Source organism: Aotus nancymaae, unplaced genomic scaffold (assembly GCF_030222135.1).
Source record: "Aotus nancymaae isolate 86718 unplaced genomic scaffold, 86718_ANA_hifiasm-v0.15.2.pri h1tg000089l, whole genome shotgun sequence".
NCBI lineage: Eukaryota > Metazoa > Chordata > Mammalia > Primates > Aotidae > Aotus > Aotus nancymaae.
This window is the reverse complement of record NW_026988504.1, coordinates 24,163,520-24,182,910: the sequence shown is the minus strand read 5'-3', so window position 1 is coordinate 24,182,910 and position 19,391 is coordinate 24,163,520. Positions and strand designations below refer to the sequence as shown.

At 45.3% G+C, this 19,391-nt stretch overlaps 1 protein-coding gene across 1 annotated transcript in view; it reads right to left on the bottom strand.

Annotated features, from left to right (window-relative positions):
- Positions 1 to 8: 8 nt before the first annotated feature.
- RETREG3 (reticulophagy regulator family member 3) overlaps positions 9 to 19,391 on the bottom strand; it is a 30,333-nt gene continuing 10,950 nt past the window's right edge. The window contains exons 2-9 of the mRNA XM_012443902.3: positions 12,201 to 12,307; positions 8,612 to 8,642; positions 7,551 to 7,677; positions 6,837 to 6,921; positions 5,894 to 6,031; positions 4,261 to 4,343; positions 3,478 to 3,610; positions 9 to 3,064 (exon numbers count right to left, since the gene is read on the bottom strand). Coding sequence (XP_012299325.1) covers positions 2,610 to 3,064; positions 3,478 to 3,610; positions 4,261 to 4,343; positions 5,894 to 6,031; positions 6,837 to 6,921; positions 7,551 to 7,677; positions 8,612 to 8,642; positions 12,201 to 12,307 — 1,159 coding nt within the window. The 3' untranslated portion in view covers positions 9 to 2,609. The remainder of the gene's footprint in view (positions 3,065 to 3,477; positions 3,611 to 4,260; positions 4,344 to 5,893; positions 6,032 to 6,836; positions 6,922 to 7,550; positions 7,678 to 8,611; positions 8,643 to 12,200; positions 12,308 to 19,391) is intronic.

Genomic DNA, 19,391 nt, shown 5'->3' with positions numbered 1-19,391 from the left:
CAACATCAGAATCTTCAAGATTGTTCTCATACAAGATTTATTCCCCAACACACCCCTCCCCTCCTCAGTTCACAGTGGAGGACTATGGAGATTCAGAGCAGGATCCCCCAGGTACAGGAAACACCTTCCGAAGATTTTGCTCTCCTTCCTTCCCTCCCTCTTGCCAACTCCCAGGGCCTGAAGCACACACTCATGCAAACACACAAAATCCCCCTCCTTCCTCACACCTCTGTCTTTCCACATCAGAGCTCACCTGTAAGACATCTGAACTTGAGAAGAGAGGCCTCCAAAGTCTGTTTGAGAACCCTAAAGTGGGGAGATGCCGTTACCCATGACCACCCCACTATGATTGACTATGAGACACCTAACTCTTACCCCTCTCACTGTTAACCATTTTCACTCCCTGGCCTCTGCACCTTCTCCATCAACCAAGAGCAAACATGTCAGCACACCCCCACCTGCAGTACATGAAAACAGGCTCTGTCCAACATCCCTCACCCAAGTACAGGGGTGTTGGGGGAGTGGCCCCTGAGGATCAGCAAAGGGTTAATGCAGAAGGAAAGAGGACAGAAGAGTTTGGCTTGAGCTCTGATTGGGGAGGCAGAGGCTATAGACTGGCACAGGTTTAGAACCAATTACCATGTTTAGGTTTTTGTCTCACATGATTTTACTAGGAGCTGCAGAACAGATACCCCTCAGAGGGGTCTCTACTGATTACAGCCACATTATTACTATTGGCTCATCCTTAAAGGAGTCCCCACCAAGTGGAGAAATAGTTGAAAATAAAAGCTGTAAAGGAGCTGAACAGGGAATAAGAACAGATGGTGCAAGAGGAGCTTGTGGCTCCTGGGATGAATGCCATGGAGCCATTTGTAAAGTGCTACTTTATCATCCCCCATGAATTACTGCTTCTCCAAAGGAGGAGCAGGAGAAGGAACAGGAACATAAAAATGAGTATGGTATTGCTTTGCTCACTGCTTAGGCTGATGGCCAAGTGGACCCAGGGGTTGGCAGAAACCACAGCTCCAGAAGACTGAGACCTCAAAATACAGAGGTGCTTACTAATCTTCCCAGCCAGCTGATCCCCCCGGGGCCAAGGTAATGTAGAAGAGGCCCATCCCCTCATCATACTCACATTTCTTAAATTTCACAAGCAATATTTTGGAGCACTGGGGTTCAGGCCTCAAGAAATGAGGATGAGCTAGAGGAGAGGGAGCAGGCCTGCTCTGCAAAACCAAAGGATAAATTTGCTTTTTTAAAAAAAAAAAAAAGCCTGGGCACAGTGGCTCACGCCTGTAATCCCAGCACTTTGGGAGGCTGAGGCGGGTGGATCACGAGGTCAGGAGATAGAGACCATCCTGGCCATGGTGAAACCCCATCTCTACTAAAATACAAAAAGTTAGCCAGGTGTGGTGGCACACGCCTGTAGTCCCAGCTACTGAGGAGGCTGACGCAGGGGAATTGCTTGAACCCGGGAGACGGAGGTTGCAGTGAGGTGAGAATGTGCCACTGCACTCCTGCCTGGCAACAGAGCAAGATTCCATCTCAAAAAAAAAAAAAAAAAATTACACTGGGTACAGTGGCTCATGCCTGTAATCCCAACACTTTGGGAGGCTGAGGCGGGTGGATCATTTGAGGTCAGGAGTTCGAGACCAGCCTGGCCAACATGGTGAAATACCGTCTCTACTAAAAATACAAAAAAATTAGTCACACATGGTGGCACATGCCTGTAATCTCAGCTACTCAGGAGGCTGAGGCAGGAGAATTGCTTGAGCCAGGAGGCAGAGGTTGCAGTGAACCAAGATTGCCCCACCGTACTCCAGCCTGGGCAACAGAGCGAGACTGTCTCAAAAAGAAAAAATCAAATCCCGATTTAACAAAAGAATATGACTAATCTCAGCACTTTGGGAGGCCAAGGCAGGCGGATCACTTGAGGTCAGGAGTTTGAGATGAGCTTGGCCAACACAGTGAAACCCCATTTCTACTAAAAATATAAAAAAAAAAATTAGCTGGGCATAGTGGCGGGCACCTCTAATCCTACTACTCAGTAGGCTGAGGCAGGAGAACCTCTCGAACCTGGGAGGCAGAGGTTGCAGTGAATCAAGATCACGCGACTGCACTCCAGCCTGGCTGACAGAGTGAAACTGTCTCAAAAAAAAAAAAAAAAGAGTAAGATGACAATGTAACTACTCCAGCTGCTACCTGACTTTGGGGGCTCTAGGGAGGTGATGAAGGGAGGAAGGAAGGCATGGGCTCTTCAGTGAGGGCCCCTGAGCACTCATACCTAAAAGCAAAGAGCAGCACCTCCTCAAAGGGGAAACCAATATCCCTGACTACTTTGTTCCCCAAAGTACCATCCTGATGGAGAGACGCCTCCCTTGGGGGAGCATACTCTCATTTCAGTGACTGAGCTCAGAAATGGGCATCCAGCTGGTGGGAGGGGAGTGAGTGTCCTCTCTAAGCAGGCTTCTGAGCATCAGCCAGGCCACCCAGCATACAAATATAATTCAGGGGAGGGGAGGTTGACTTCTTCCCTTGCCCCATCACCTTAAGTGAGATGGGGAGAAAAAAAACTTCAACCACAGTGACTCCCAAAGAGAGTGTCTGCCTCAGTGGCTCCTTGAACTGGCAGGGTCCAGCTGGTTCAGCTCCGACTGGTCCAGAAGTTCAAAGTCATCCCCCTCTGCATCAGTGTCCAGGTCTGAACTAGGGGACCGGAGGAAGCCTCTCGCTCTCTGGGCAGGTGCGCCAGAAGGGCCTGGTTGGGAGGCCCCCGACAAGGCCAGCTGAATCATACCCTGGGAGACCAGGCTGGCAAGGTTGCTGGTGAGGTTGGATCCTACAGGCAGAGCACCAAGCAGGAGCTCCGGCAGTGCAGCTTCATCCCGGCTGGCAGATGGGGCCTGGGGCTCCTCAGCCCCTGGCAGGGAACGGTACATCATGCTGGGCATGCCAATGCTAGTGTCGTCCTCGTCATCCAGGCCAGCAGGATCCACATTAATGGAAGGGAAGTCTGGAAGATCTCTGGCAAAGGATTCCTCTGGATCACTGTGACCATCTAGTTCTGGTAGAATACAGAGGTGTCTGAGTCATGGCACCTACATGGCCCTCCTGTGCCCCAGCCCCACATGACCAGATTTTTCCCACCCTGGCTTTCTCAGGGTGAAATAAACCCATGAGACTAGTTTAACTTTCCCCTCCACTTATAGATGGCTATGATCTCTACTGGCCACACAATTCCCCCTCTCTTCCTCTATGTCCCCTGTGAGGCTAGAGCCTGAGGCTACTAAGGAACTAAAGCCTTCGAGAAAGGCAGCAGTGCCATCCTGGCTGTCGCCACAGCCCTCAGGCTGCTCTGCCACCTGATCCACAGCACAGTAAACAGGAGAGGAGGGGGCCCCAATATCCCCTCTGTTCAGGGAAGCTGAGAGGCAACAGTCAGAGCCATTATCAACTGAGGTCAAAGGCTCCCCTCACCTTCAGAGCCTTCTGTTAGAGGTGTTTGGCCCCTTGAAAGATTGAATGTGCCATTGTCTGTACAGGAGACTTCAGCATCTGAGTGCTCAGAGTCTGTGATGGCCAATTCCCTGGCAACAGTAGAATCATCCAGCTTAGGAAAAGAAAAGACCAACAAACCTGAGATAATGCCATCAGGAACCAGGTGTAGTCCCCAGGTACAGCTTTACTAATCGGCTAGCATTAAAGGTTATCCAAAGGCCATCAAGGTAACCAGGGATAGACGGCAACTTCAGTCAAAATCTTCACCCCTTTTGGCACCCCTTTTAGGCTGCTCTCCCAAAGAAAACATTCATTCATAACTTCTTAAGCACAGGGGAAAAAAGCAGTCTTGGGGAAGTCTATTACCCACTTACTTTTAGGCAAATAACTGATCCAGAGATAGCTTTTCAAAGTGGTTAGGAGGATACACACACTGCACAGACCTAAGGGTGAACTGGGCTGTTTAAAAGATGATCATACCAGCTCCAGAAGTTCCTCCATAATGGTAGGGTAAAAAGAAACATGGAAGAGCGTGTGCTGGGCATCAGGCTCTAATTGAGATCTAGGTTGACTAGAGGAATGATATGATAAAAAAAAACTTCAGATCTAGAAACAAAGTCTACTTTTCTCCTTGTTACTGGTCTTGGAAACAAGGGGAGTCTAGGGTTTCAAACCTCGTTATGGCCTAAATGTGAGCTGTCAGATGGTTAAAAGGGAGCTAAAGAAAACTGGACAGTGAAGCAGCTCCCACACTCAAGACACCTGAGGACAGAAGGCAGCAAGCTCCTCTTCACTGTCACTGTGGTTGTCCATGGCTCGTTCTGGGTGTAGAGCTCTGCGGCGTACTGTGTGGGAAGAGAATAAAGCCTTGTTACCTTCCCACCAGCGTAAAAAACCCTTTGGACTTTAAAGGCATAAAATCAGAACAAAAAACAAAGAGCCTCTCTGAATTTGGTTCTAAGCCTACATAATAATGCCAGAAGGCTGAGCTGCTGAGCCTAAATGACAAGGTGAGTTGATAACACAGGAGAAAATATCTCAGCTTCCAACATCCTTCTCTCCACCACACCCTACACATTTCTTTTTTTTTTTTTTTTTGAGATGGAGTTTTGCCCTTGTTACTTAGGCTGGAGTGCAATGGCACGATCTCGGCTCACTGCAACCTTCACCTCCTGGGTTCTTCTTCTGTCTCAGCTTCCCAAGTAGCTGAGATTACAGGCACATGCCACTGTGCCCAGCTAATTTTTGTATTTTTTGTAGAGATGGGGTTTCATCATATTGGTCAGGCTGGTCTTGAACTCCTGACCTCAGGTGATCTGCCCACCTCAGCCTCCCAAAGTGCTGGGATTATAGGCATGAGCCACCACACCCAGCCTGGCCCTACACATTTCTATTTTAGTCAGATGATCAAATACCAGACTTTGTCAACAACTCTCAGGATGGCTAAAGGCAGACCTGATGTCAAGGTGTTAACTGGACACAATCAGAGAGGACAAAAGGAGATGCACACATTGATAACATCAGACTTTTGAGGACTGATATTATTCAACTGGCTGCACCAGGGGACTTGGGCCTTGCTGACCAAGTGCAGGGCTCTTTGAAGGCCAGGCCTCCATAAAACACAAAACCTGACTAGACCACACGAGAGAGGCAAAAGTCTGTACTACCATCATTAATGTGTTGGATGGAGCTTAGGCTAGTACACTTACAACCTCTGAGGCAGTAGCTTTTAATCACCTTTGGGAGGCAGTTTTCAGTAGTGAAAAGTCCCAGGCTTAGGAGTTGAAAGGATCTGCTATGGGCTGAGCACAGTGGCTCATACCTGTAATCCCAAAACTTTGGGACACCAAGGCAGGAGGATCACTTGAGCTCACGAGTTCAAGATCAGCCTGGGCCACATAGTGAGACCCCATCTCTACAAAAAATTTTAAAATCAGCCAGATGTGGTGACATGTGCCTAAAATCCCAGCTACTGAAGGGTTTGGCGGGGCTGAAGTAGAAGGATCACTTGAGCCTGGGAGGTCGAGGCTGCAGTGAGCCATGATCGTGCTACTGCACTCCAGCCTGGGCAACAGAATGAGACCCTGTCTCAAAAAAAAAAAAAAAAAAGTGCAAATACTAGGAATTTTATCTTCACTGTTTAGCTTTTATTCAACTTGAAAGAGTTTTTATCAGATTTGTTTAAAACAGGAGTCTAGGATTCTAAATGATAAAAACTGGCAAGCCTGCACAAGTTTCCCTAGAACAAAATATCACTTTTACCTACCAAACAATCCTCACCCCCACCAACTACCCCCAACTTCCACTTCTGAGGACCCACCCAGTATGTCAGACCTATGGGCTTCTCCTTGTCCCCAAATTGCCTAAGTGGAAGGAATGACACCATGACACTTACATTGTCTCTCTCTATGCTTGGACATCATGTAGCCACGGACGCTGAAGTCCAGCCGCTGCAGAGCTGGCTTCAGCCGCACATATGCTCGATCCCACAGTCGGTGATACATGGTAAGGGGCCACATCATAACAGTGACAACTGTGAGGAGGAATGGGAAACAGTGACAAAATGGAGATGGGACTGCAAAAACCATTCCCAACTGTCTTGATGCTATTGGTACTTAGGGCTTGGACACAAAGTGTGGAATAGATCTACCCAAGTCTGCTGGTCATCTTCACCAGTCTCCCCTACACATGAGAGAGTTTTCGAGGGCGGGGACTTCTGTAGCCACCTACAGAGCCTACTGCAGGGCTGTGCACAGCACAGTATGCTGCTGACAGGCCAAGGGCAGAACCTGGCAATAGGTGTCACTGAGACATAAATGGTAACCATGCCTAAAAACTACACAACACATCACAGGAAATTTTGACATACAAAGGCCACAGCTGTAAGTACTCAGTTCTTACCACCCCAAGCAAGCTGAGTACATGCCAACAAGAAGTAACTATTTACAAAACTATGCTCCAAGTGGGAAAAAAGTACTCTGGCATAAATAGAACCTAGTAGAGAACCCCCTAAGAGTTATGTTCTGCTGACAGGACCCTGACTCTAAAAATTCTCTCCTTCAACAGGGACAGGCAGTCCTTTATAGTTGGTAATAATACAATATATGTTAGTGGACTCTCATCAATTTCTGACTTGGTAAGAAATGAACTTTGTCTGTGGAGAGACTGCTAAAGGTAAGAAGGATATTTTCTGACACTGAACAGGTCATGAAAATATGAAAAGGTCATATCCTGGAGAAATGAAATATAAAAGTCCTCTTCCCAGACCTAGAGTTAGCCATAGTTGGAAAGCTACAAGCAGGGTACAGTTCGTAGAGGGAGGTATATGCCATACTTACGCATCAAGTAGGACAGCAGAAGCCCAGGGATGTAGCGGCCCAAGACAGCCAGAAAGGTCAGTATACCACAGCTCAGCAAGCAGAACTGAGGAATCAAGAAAGAGTGTTAAGTTTCTGCTACATGGCAGGGGACTGGGGTGGGTATGGACGGTTAGAGTAGAGATATGATCAAAAGACTCTTTGTATGTCAAGCATGGATGTATAGCCATTGTTGCATCCAATGGTGATTGTTTGGGAAGAAAAGGAGCATGTCCCCTTCTATTCAAACTCCTTTTATATGGCTAGCCCCGTAGGGCTGCACCTTGCATGCTAAGAAATTGGTTTGAATAGGACTTAGCCAAAAATTCTCTCTGAAAGCAAGTGTTGGCGGTGGGTTTTTTAACTCAACAGAAACACACACACAAAACCCAAAAACACAACAACCTACCACATATTTAATATGGCACAGAATGCACACAAGAAAGCTTTCTTTCCCATCTTGGGGTAAGAAAATGGCCTCATCTAAGTGGCAAGCACATCAAATGAGCAGTTGCCAAGCTCTTGTCTTAGTCCTAATGGCTAGTCAGAAGGCCCTTCCTACAACTTCCTTCTGTCTCTATAAACATCATAGTCTTTACTTTCCTGAATGAAAAGAAGTAGTAAAGGAGCTGTTTCAGTTTAGCATGAACTGAACTGAGAGGCCAGAGATGAAAGTGAAAAAGAGAAGAGTCTTACCTTGCCTGGGTTTTGCTTTTTGAAAAGCAAAACATTCCTTATGAAAATGGTCCCACTAACCCAGACTTCAGCTACATGGTGGCAGAGCTCGGGCACGCTGAGCAACCGAGGGTGCACAAAGCCCCAGCTATGGGAGAGAGAAGGGGGAGCTGTGAAAGGAGGGTGTTGAGGGTCCCCCCATCTTGCTGTGCAGGTAGCCAGTGCTTCCGGGTTTAAATGGGGTTTGGAGAGTGACTAGGCCCAGGTGCTATGGAGGTGAAGCATGACTTTCTTCTTGGCTCACCAGGTTGAAACCTGAATTTAGGTTTGAGGAGGACAAACTTGTTCTGACAACTCCACCCTATGAGCAAGCAGCCCAATCCACATGTGTAAACCTGCCCCCAGCTCCAAGGCCCTTTGTGCTTAGAAACATTTTCTTCTTGCACTCAGACCACTGCAATTCCCTGTGATTGCAATCCAAGGGTAAAAGTAAGCACAGTCTGACTGACACCACTGCTGCTAAGGGGGAGGAAATGGTGGATGTGCCCCTCAGAGAGAAAATAAATAAAGCAAAACCAAAATAAACCATAGCAGAGAAAATTCCTTGGATCGAACATATGGAGTGCATGAACTGAGGAATGAAAGCAGGAGCTGTAAGACACAAGAGGAATCTTTGGCTTGCTGATGCCAGGAACCAATGTGTTTTCTGACCAGGAACTTTAAATAGCCAGAGGTCACAGAAAACACTAAATGACCTGGTATAAAAGCCAGGAGACAAATGAAGTTAGCTGCCTTTAAGTTTTCTCACTGGGGCTGAATGAGGCAGCTGATTCCCTGGCATGTCAGGTTATGGGGCACTGACATGCTTCTTTTTCAGAAACTTCTCTTGTAAAGATCAGAGACACAGGCCATTTCAATATATTGCTGCCTGAACTTTAGGATGTGTTAAAATGATCATTTGGAACAGACTAGGTTCTCAGCTTACACCGTGTGTCCAGAACATGGGGTTAACAACATGTAACCAGAATATTACAAGAGAATGAATCAGAGCAACAAAAAGGGATTTAATTAGTGTTCCATACCTCTCATTGTCTAATGCGTCGGGTCTTGGCACTACAATATTAAAACAAACACCAGCATTAGTTGGTAGGGAAAACTACACATGAAAATGTTAGGCTGTTGGTCTGACAGCTCAAGTTTTAATAGGTTGGGGAAAAGAAAACAGTAATAGCCAATAAAAAAGGAGACACCGTGTTATACTGCCAGAGTTAGGGAGCTGCAGACAAGGGAATAATCACGCCTACTCATTTTTTGAGAGGAAGGAAGGAAGGTCCAAATGGATTATTTGAGCCCCCTTTTAATGACCTCAGCTGAAGGCCAAGGTGTGTAAGAAAAATGGTCCATCCCACCCCTTGAGTGTGTCTGGGATGCCCATATACATCAATCTGTGCCAGGCTATCTATATAAGGTACATTGTAACAACTTCAACCCTAGAAATCTGCCTTTTTTTTTTCTTTTTTTTGAGACAGCGTCTTGCTCTGTAGCCCAGGCTAGAGTGCAGTGGCGTGATCTTGCCTCACTGCAACTTCCGCCTCCCAAGTTCAAGTGATTCTCCTGCCTCAGCCTCCTGAGTAGCTGGGACTACAGGCATGTGCCACCACACCTGGCTAATTTCTGTATTTTTAGTAGAGATGGGGTTTCACCATGTTGGCCAGGCTGGTCTCGAACTCCTCCATTTCCCAAAGTGCTGGGATTATGGATTATAGGCGTGAGCCACTGCACCTAGTCAAAAGCTGCCTATTCTCTTTATTCTTTCTATCTATCTATCTATCTATCTATCTATCTATCTATCTATCTATTTTCCTTCCTACGTATTTGAGGCGGAGTATCTATCTATCTATCTATCTACTTACCTACCTACCTACCTACATACATATTTGAAACACAGTATCTATCTATCTGAGACAGAGCCTCGCTCTGCCGCCCAGGCTGGAGTGCAGTGGCATGATCTTGGCTCACATGCAACTTCTGCCTCCAGGGTTCAAGCGATTCTCCTGCCTCAGCCTCCTGAGTAGCTGGGATCATAGGCACCCACCACCATGCCGGCTAATTTTTGTGTTTTTGGGGGAGACGGGGGTTTTCACCATGTTGGCCAGGCTGGTTTCAAACTCCTGACCTCAGGTGATCCACCCATCTTGGCCTCCCGAAGTGCTGGGATTACAGGTGTGAGCCATCACACCCCACCTGCTTGTTCTCTTTAAAAAGAGACCCAGAGCTGGGTGTAGTGATGCTCACTTACAGTTCTACCTCCTTGAGGGGCTGAGGCAGGAGGATCACTTAAGCCCAGGAGTTCAAGTCCAGCCTGGGAAACATAGTGAGACCCTGTCTGTAACCAAAAAAAAAGATAGGGAGACCCATGATCTACCTGAATGAATAAGTCTTTTGATATTCACCAACCATAAGATAGGCAGATGAACTACACGATTCCTTGAAGTCTCTATAAAATATGATTGGCATGTATTTAAAACGTGTATAGTCTGGTTTGAATATCTTGCCAACACTTCAAAATTAACATGTCTAAAACCTACATCAGTTTTCCTCACTCTCACCCCTTCAAATCAGCTCTCCTATCTGCCTTTGCCTATTATCTGCTAACTGTAATGCCATTTGCCACTCTCTTAGCTTTAACCCCCATCCATTTTGGCTTTTTTTCTACATATATAATAATTATTATTTTTTGAGACAGGGTCTCGCCCTGTTGTCTAGGCTGGAGTATAGTGGTGCGATCATGGCTTACTGCAGCCTAAACCTCCAGGGCTCAAGGGATCTTCCCACCTCAGCCTCCCAAGTAGCTGAGGTTCACGGGCACGCACTACCATGTCTGGCTAATTTTTTTTTTTCTTTTGGTAGAGACAGGGTTTTGCCATGTTGCCCAGGCTGGTCTCAACTCCTGGGCTCAAGCAATCCTCCTGCCTGGGCCTCCCAAAGTGCTCAGATCACAGACATGATCCACCGCACCTGGCCCCAACTGTTTATGTCTTGCTGTATCTTGCTTCTTCACAGCTCTCCAAGCCATCCATCATTTGTACTCACTGAGGCCTCTCTACTTCTCACAAAGACACTAGCACAGTCTCCTAACAGGTCTTCCTCTGCCACTTTTTCTCCTTCCATGCAGTCCCAAAAATGCTACTAAATTAATTGTTACTATGGGCCGGGCACAGTGGCTTATGCCTATAATCCCAGCACTTTGGGAGGCCAAGGCAGGCAGATCACTTGAGGTCAGGGGTTCGAGGCCAGCCTAGCCAACATGGCGAAACCCTATTTCTACTAAAAATATCAAAAAAGTTAGCCGGGCATAGTGGCGCACGCCTGTAGTCCTAGCTACTCAGGAGATTGAGGTGGGAGAATCATTTGAACCTGGGAGGCAGAGGTTGCAGCAAGCCAAGATCGCGCCACTGCACTCCATCCTGGGCAACAGAGTGAGACTCTGTCTCAAAACAAAACAAAACAAAAATTTGTTTTCATTAGCTGGGTGTGGGGGTGTGCACCTATAGTCCCAGCTAACTGGGAGACTGAGGTGGGAGGATCACCTGAGCCCAGGTGTTTGAGGCTACAGTGAGGTATGATCACGCCACTGCACTCCAAAGCCTGGACAACACAGTGAGACCTAGTCTGTTAAAAAATAAAAATAAAAAAAATCAGCCGAGTGCGATGGCTCACATCTGCAATCCAGCACTTTGTGCAGCTGAGGTAAATGGATCACTTGAGTCCAGCCTGGACAACATGGCAAAACTCTGTCTATACAAATAATACAAAAATTAGCCAGGTATGGTGGCAACTGCCTATAGTCCCAGCTGCTCGCTCAGGTGGCTAAGGTGGGAGAATTGCTTGAGCCTGGTAGGTTGAGGCTGTAGTGAGCTATGATTGCATCACTGCACTCCAGCCTGGGTGACAGAGCATGACTCTGTCTCAAAAAAAAAAGAAAAGAAAGAAACAGAAACAAAAAACCTAATCCCAACATACTTTCAGTTTTATTTCCTAGCCCTCCCTTTAATGAGCCCTCATCCAGGCCAAATGATCAATTCTCTGATGTCTGGAAATGCTTTGCAACTTCTGGTTCCTCAGACTAATTAAACCATTGGCCTCTCTAGAAATAGACTTTTTTTCTCAACCTGTTCAAATCTTTTGCTTTGTTCCACTCTCGAGGTAGAGACAAAATATACGACAAATATACCAATCATACACTGCACTGTGACATCTGTGGTACTGGTCTATAACTGTCACTTAATTTTTCATTTGTTTATGTATGTATTAGCTTTTTAAAAAGATATCACATGTCATGGTACAATTGTGTAAGTCACAATTGCCTAGTCTAGTGTTTTGCAAATGAGCAATTTAAAATAAATTCCTGAGACGTAAATTGGTACTGGCTCAATAAAGATGCAGTGTCCAATAATGATAATTACTATTTTTAATTTGAGAACTACTTATTCCTCAGGCTGTTTTGGGAAAAGTATCTCAGGCGGTGGATACAGACTTTCTGTGCTTAGTAACAATGGGAAAGGCAGAACCCAGCTTCATATACCTCCTCATAAACCCCTAATACTAAAGGTACAAATTATAGGAAAGGCCATCTTCAGTTCAGATTGTTCTAAATGCTACCAAACTCACCTTTTATTTCAGGCCAGATTTTGTTCTTCCACTGATCAATACACACAATGATCATCAAGCCAAATGCAAGTAAAAACACAAGACGAAGAGATGTCAGGGCAAAGAACCTACAGAGGAAGAAAAACAGAAGAAAGATCATTTATCTAGTTAAGCTAATTTCAGTAAAGACCAAATGTATACTACGGGCTCTGTGATAAACAGACCTGAGGTCTAGCTTTTTTTGTTCTGACACTTAACTAGTTATACACCTTGGGTAAATCATGTAAACCTTCTGGACCTTAACTACCCTACCTATGGGGCAAAGAGAATAATTTGCTGCTGTAAAGCAGAGGACTAAATTACATAATCTCTTAAAGCTCCTTCAGCTTTCCAGTCTGTACCTCTATTAATTTCAGGGAGAAATTTATCCTTGATAACAAGTTGTTATGATGAAAGCAAACATCTTTCTGTCAAATCAGACCCTAGTGTAGGGCAACAAACAAACTGATAGAGATGCAATCAAGAGCATTTAATTCAATCACATACCTTTTTTACAGATAAAGGAACAGAGCTTGAAAAAGTATTTGATTAAGGTCACACAGAAAGTTGGCATGAAAGCTATATCTAAAAGCAAGTTCTGGCCTGGTGTGGTCGCTCAAGCCTGTAATCCCAGCACTTTGGGAAGCCCAGACAGGTAGATTACCTGAGGTAAGGAGTTCGAGACCAGCCTGGCCAACATGGTGAAACTCAGTCTCTACTAAAAATACAAAAATTAGCTGGGCATGGTGGTGCGCACCTGTAATCCCAACTACCTGGGAGGCTAAGAATGAGAATTGCTTGAACTCAGGAGGCGGAGGTTGCAGTGACCCAAGATCACACCACTGCACTCCAGTCTGGGCAACAGAGCGAGACTCTGTCTCAATAAATAAATAAATAAATAAAGCAAGTTCTCCAGAATTAACACGAATGTTTCTCAAACTTCCAAAAAATGAAAAAAAGGAAACACTTGATTGATTTTGTGAGGCCAGAATTATCCTGATACCAAAGCCAAGGACATAATAAAACTGTAGACCAATATTCCTTATGAATATAGACGTAAAAATCTTCAATAAAATACTAGCAAGTTAAATTCAGCAGCATTATACACCAAGACCAAATGAGATTTATCCTAAGACTGCATGGGCAGTTTATCATACAAAAAAAATCAATAAATGTAAGGCATCACATCAATAAGATAAAGGAAAAGCTAGTTCTGATTTGAAGGAATCAACCATAAAAAAATTTTGAACAATCTGGGAAATATGACATTGAGATCATATTTAATGATACTAAGGAATTTTTTTCTTTTAGGTGTGATATTAAGGTAGTTATGATTTTTTCTCAGATCCATTTTGGTTTAATATTAAATGAGGAAATGCAGAAACACAGATTAGTACAGATAGCATAAATGCTATACTCTGGGTCTTCATTTTTTCCTTTTTCCCCCTAATTAACATGCGATGTGAACATGAACTGTGGAGTCCTGACCAGGTGCAGTGGCTCATGCCTGTAATCCCAGCACTTTGGGAGGCTGAGGTGGGCAGATTGCTTGAGCTCAGGAGTTCAAGACCAGCCTGGGTGACATGCCAAAACACCATCTCTACAAAAAAATACAAAAAATGAGCTGGGTATGGTGGTGCACTTGTGGTCCCAACTACTTGGGGGGGCTAAGGCACTAGAATCACTAGCCTGGGAGGGGGAGGTTGTAGTGAGCGGAGATCGCACCACTGCACATCAGCCTGGGTAACAGAGTGAGATTCCTGTCTCAAAAAAAAAAAAAAAACAACAACAAACCATTGGAGCCCATATGAAAATCATGTATGTAGTAGAACAGAATATAAATTGTTAGCATTTCATAGTATTCCAAAAAGGCTGGGTGTGGTGGCTGAACCCTGTAATTCCAGCACTTTGGGAGGCCAAGGTGGGCAGATCACCTGAGGTCAGCAGTTCAAGAACAGCCTGGACAACATGACGAAAATCCTTCTCTACTAAATATACAAAAATTAGCCTGGTGTGGTGGCGCGTGCCTGTACTCCCAGCTACTTGGGAGGCTGAAGCAGGAGAATCCCTTGAACCCAGGAGGCAGATGTTGCAGTGAGCCACACCACTGCATTCCAAGCTGGGAGACAGACCAAGACTTTGTTTTAAAAAAAAAAAAAAAAAAACTTTATCTGGCTGTACATATGAATATACATGCATACACAAGGGATCGGCAGAGGAACTTTACGTTTTGTCTCTAGTTATTTTTGTACTTTTTTTTTTTGAGAGAGAGAGGTGAGTTTTGCTCTGTTGCCCAGGCTGGATTGCAGTGGCATGATCTTGGCTCACTGCAACCTCTGCCTCCTGGGTTCATTCTTCTACCTCAGCCTCCCGAGTAGCTGGGACTATAGGTGTGTGCCACCATGCCCGGCTAATTTTTGTATTTGTAGTAGAAACGGGGTTTCATCACATTGGCCAGGCTGGGCTCGAACTCCTAACCTTGTAATCTGCCTACCTCGGCTTCCCAAAGTGCTGGGATAACAGGTGTGAGCCACTGTGCCCGGCCATTCTTTTTTTTTTCCTTTTTTTCAGAAGAAGTCTTATCTTGCTTTTATGATGCAGGCTGAAGTGCATTGGCACAATCTCGGCTCATTGCAACCCCTGCCTCTTGGGTTCAAGCGATTCTCCTGCCTCAGCCTCCCAAGTAGCTGGGATTATAGGCATGTGCCACCATGCCCGGCTAATTTTTTAAAAATTTTTAGTAGAGACGGGGTTTCACCACGTTGGCCAGGCTGGTCTCGAACTCCTAACCTCAGGTGATCCACCTGCCTTGGCCTCCCAAAGTGCTGGGATTACAGGTATGAGCCACTGCGCCTAGCTCTGTACTTTTTTTTCCAATAAACATGAAATCATGTTAGTTGTATAATTTTTTTTTTTTTTGAGACAGAGTCTTGCTCTGTTGCTCAGGCTGGAGTGCAGTGGCATGCTCCTGGCTCACTGCAACATCCGCCTCCCGGATGTTGCAATTGCAGGAGATTCAAGCAATTCTCCTGCCTCAGCCTCCCGAGTAGCTGGGATTACAGGTGTCCACCACTACACTCAGCTAATTTTTTTATTTTTAGTAAAGACGGGGTTTCACCATGTTGGTCAGGCTGGTCTTGAACTCCCGACCTCGTGATCTGCCTGCGTCAGCCTCCCAAAGTTCTGGGATTATAGGTGTGAGCCATGGCACCTGGTCATAATTTTTAAAAATAATCTTTTAAAATCATACAAAGAGGCCAGGCACAGTGGCTCACACCTGTAATCCCAGCACTTTGGGAGGCCGAGGCAGGCGGATCACAAGGTCAAGCGATTGAGACCATCCTGGCCAACATGGTGAAACCCCATCTCTGCTAAAAAAAAAAATACAAAAAGGGCCGGGCACGGTGGCTCATGCCTGTAATCCCGGCACTTTGGGAGGCTGAGGCGGGTGGATCACGAGGTCAAGAGATCGAGACCATCCTGGTCAACATGGTGAAACCCCATCTCTGCTAAAAAAAAATACAAAAAGGGCCAGGCGCGGTGGCTCACGCCTGTAATTCCAGCACTTTGGGAGGCTGAGGCGGGTGGATCACGAGGTCAAGAGATCGAGACCATCCTGGTCAACATGGTGAAACCCCGTCTCTACTAAAAATACAAAAAATTAGTTGGGCATGGTGGCGCATGCCTGTAATCCCAGCTACTCAGGAGGCTGAGGCAGGAGAATTTCCTGAACCCAGGAGGTGGAGGTTGCGGTGAGCCGAGATCGCGTCATTGCACTCCAGCCTGGGTAACAAGAGTGAAACTCCATCTTAAAAAAAAAAAAAAAAAGTACAAAAATTAGCTGGGCGTGGTGGCATGCGCCTATAGTCCCAGCTACTTGGGAGGCTGAGGCAGGAGAATTGCCTGAACCCAGGAAGTGGAGGTTGCAGTGAGCCGAGGTCGCGCCACTGTACTCCAGCCTGGCGCCTGGCAACAGAGTGAGACTGTCTCAAAATTAAATAAATAAATAAAATAAAATCAGACAAAGAATGACGGATGGAAGGGAACAAGAACTCAGAAATCCAGTCACCAATGACAACCCTCTCTCTCTCTCTCTTTTTTTTTTTTTTAAGACAGAGTCTTGCTCTGTTGCCCAGACTGGAGTGCAATGGCACCATCTCGGATGACAACCCCATCTCTCTCTTTTTTTTTTTTTAAGACAGAGTCTTGCTCTGTTGCCCAGGCTGGAGTGCAATGGCGCCATCTCGGCTCACTGCAACCTCTGCCTCCCAGGTTCAAATGACTGATTCTCCCTGCCTCAGCCTGCTGAGTAGATGCGATTACAGGTACCCACCACCACACCGGCTAATTTTTGTATTTTCAGTAGAGACAGGGTTTCGCCATGTTGGCCAGGCTGGTCTCAAACTCCTGACCTCATGTGATCCTCCTGCCTCAGCCTCTCAAAGTGCTGGGACTACAGGCATAGCCACCTCACCCAGCCGGCAACCCTATTTCAATTTTTCCACCCCACCACTTAAAGGATACTGTGACTATACATAAGATTAAAGAATAAAAGCAGCTTAACATAATAAGCCTCTAGGGTTGCCTCAGGCCATTGATATTCTCTCCAAAGCCAGTGCATCATCCCAACAAACAGGCAAATTTAACAAGGCCAAGGAGAAGGGCTCTAGGGTTCCTTCCTCCCTGGTGCTGCTTTCCCTCCCCAGCAGCAGCTCGTGGCATCGCTGTTTTCTCCAGAGTACATGAAAAGGCTCTCTAGGGAGGCATGCCAGACTGTGGGCAATTTCCCCTTCCCAGAGCATGATCACTAACACAAATAGAAACTAGGGAAGGGAAAGGGTATTAAGCTCTCTTAAGAAGGTTGGCTTTCCACAGATGATGGCAATAGAAACAGTTTCTTGGTAATATCCCTTGTAATAAACTGGTAAACATTAAATAAAACAAAAAAAGAATACTTTTCTCTAAGACCTGGACTATTTTAGTAGCCTGTTATAGCCCTTACCTTCCATTCTCATAAGCTATGCTTCAACTTAATTCAACATACCTTTGAGTGCCTGTTACATGCTAAGGCCTTGGGGTAAGAAGCCCAATTACAGAAAAAAATAAGACACGAACCTTACTCTCAAGTGTAATCATGTGTGTTTGTGTTCATGATGTAACACAACAGGTAATAATAACAAACAAGAGGATATCTAAGCTGTGATTTGAAAGATAAATGGTAAGGAAATGGGACCAAAAGGTATGGGTAAGAGAGAGAAGACATTCTCAGATAGGGAGAACACCAACCTAGTAAGATACTTAAGGAACTGCAAGTAGTTTGATAAAACTGAAATATAAAAAACAAAGGGAGGGAATCAGTGTTGGGAGAGAGGCAGGAGGCAGATCATGAAGGGCCTTTTGTAACAGGGGGTAATGGGATTTCATCCTGCAGATGAAGATAAGCCAATAGCTTCATAAAGGGTATATCTTCTGGGTCACTACATTGTCCAGGCTAAAACTGTGAGTATCTTCCATAACAAGATTAATCCTTGTCCGTAAATCAATTTTAGGCCCAGATTTATCTTTTTTTGTACAAGCCACAGTAAGAACTTCAGAGGAAGAAGAGTTTTTCTGTGTCGTATAAAAGAACATTTCTTGGCCAGGTGCGGTGGCTCACGCCTATAATCCCAGCACTTTGGGAGGCCAAGGCAAGCTGATCACTTGAGGTCAGGAGTTCGAGACTATCCTGGCCAATATGATGGAATTTGTCTCCACTAAAAATACAAAAATTAGCCAAGCATGGTGATGCACACCTGTAACCTCAGCTACTCAGAAGGCTAAGGCAGGAGTACTGCTTGAACCTGGGAGGTGGAGGTTGCGGTGAGTGGAGATCCGTGTCACTGCACTCCAGCCTGGGTGACAGAGTGAGACTCTATCTCAAAAATAAAATAAAATAAAATAAATTATTGAAAAACTAGGTTCTTCTGGCTGGGTGTGATGGCTCACCCCTGTAATCCCAGCACTTTGGGAGGCCGAGGCAGGTGGATCACTTGAGGTCAGGAGTTCAAGACCAGCCTGGTCAACATGGTGAAACCTCTATTAAAAAAATTAAAAAATTAGCTGGGTGTGGTGGTGGGCACCCGTAATCCCAGCTACTCGGGAGGCTGAGACAGGAGAATTGCTTGAACCCAGGAGGCAGAGGTTGCAGTGAGCCAAGATTGTGCCACTGCACTCCAGCCTGGATGACAGACCCAGATTCCATCTCAAAAAAAAAAGAAAAAGAAAAAATAGATTCTTCCAAACAGAAAAACTTAATAGACAGATCACCCCAAAGAACTAGAGTTGGTCCCTCTGAGGTAACCAAGTAATTAATATTAATGTTCTCTTAGGTGTTTATCAAATATAAAACGATATGGGTGTTTCTGCTTTCCTTTCAGCCCTCAACACAAAATTCCTAAATAAAAGGAGTATCAATCTCAGACTGATGTGTTTTGTATGTAATAAGGTCATTTCATACTTGTCATTTTAGAGAGGTAACCTAGACATCAAGCAGTACAACAAACTTTGCAACTATGTGGATGGACAAGATGTAACTGAAGATAAAGTACTTTTGAGATGGTATAGGTAAGGAATGGAAGAAAAATAAGGGAGGATTCCTATGCATTCGTTTAGTCCTGCAATGTCTATTCATGCAGGCCAAAAAATTCACAAGCAGATATAACAGTGTAGAAGTCTGATAAGAAAAAAATCTAAAACATTTTTCTTTTTTTGAGGGGGAGGACAGGGTCTCAACTTTGTCACCCAAGCTGGAGTGCAGTGGCACGACCACGGCTCACTGCAGCCTCAACCTCCCAGGCTCAAGCAAGCCTCCCGAACAGCTGGGACTACAGGTTTGCATCACCATGTCCAGTTAATTTTCTTTTTTTTCTTTTTAAAATAGAGACAAGGTCTCACTATATTGTTCAGGCTGACCTCAAACTCCTGGGCTCAAGTGACCCTCCCACCTCAGCCTCCCAGTGTTGGGATTATAGGTGTGAGCCATTTTGCTGAGCCTAAAACATTTTTCAGCAACGATAATCAGCATAAGAACTTTCCAACTTAGCAAAAACAACTGCAAATACAGTGAACTCTAGATATTCACATGTGAATTATTCAGTTTGAAGACTATGATAGCCTATTATTCTTTCTACCTAC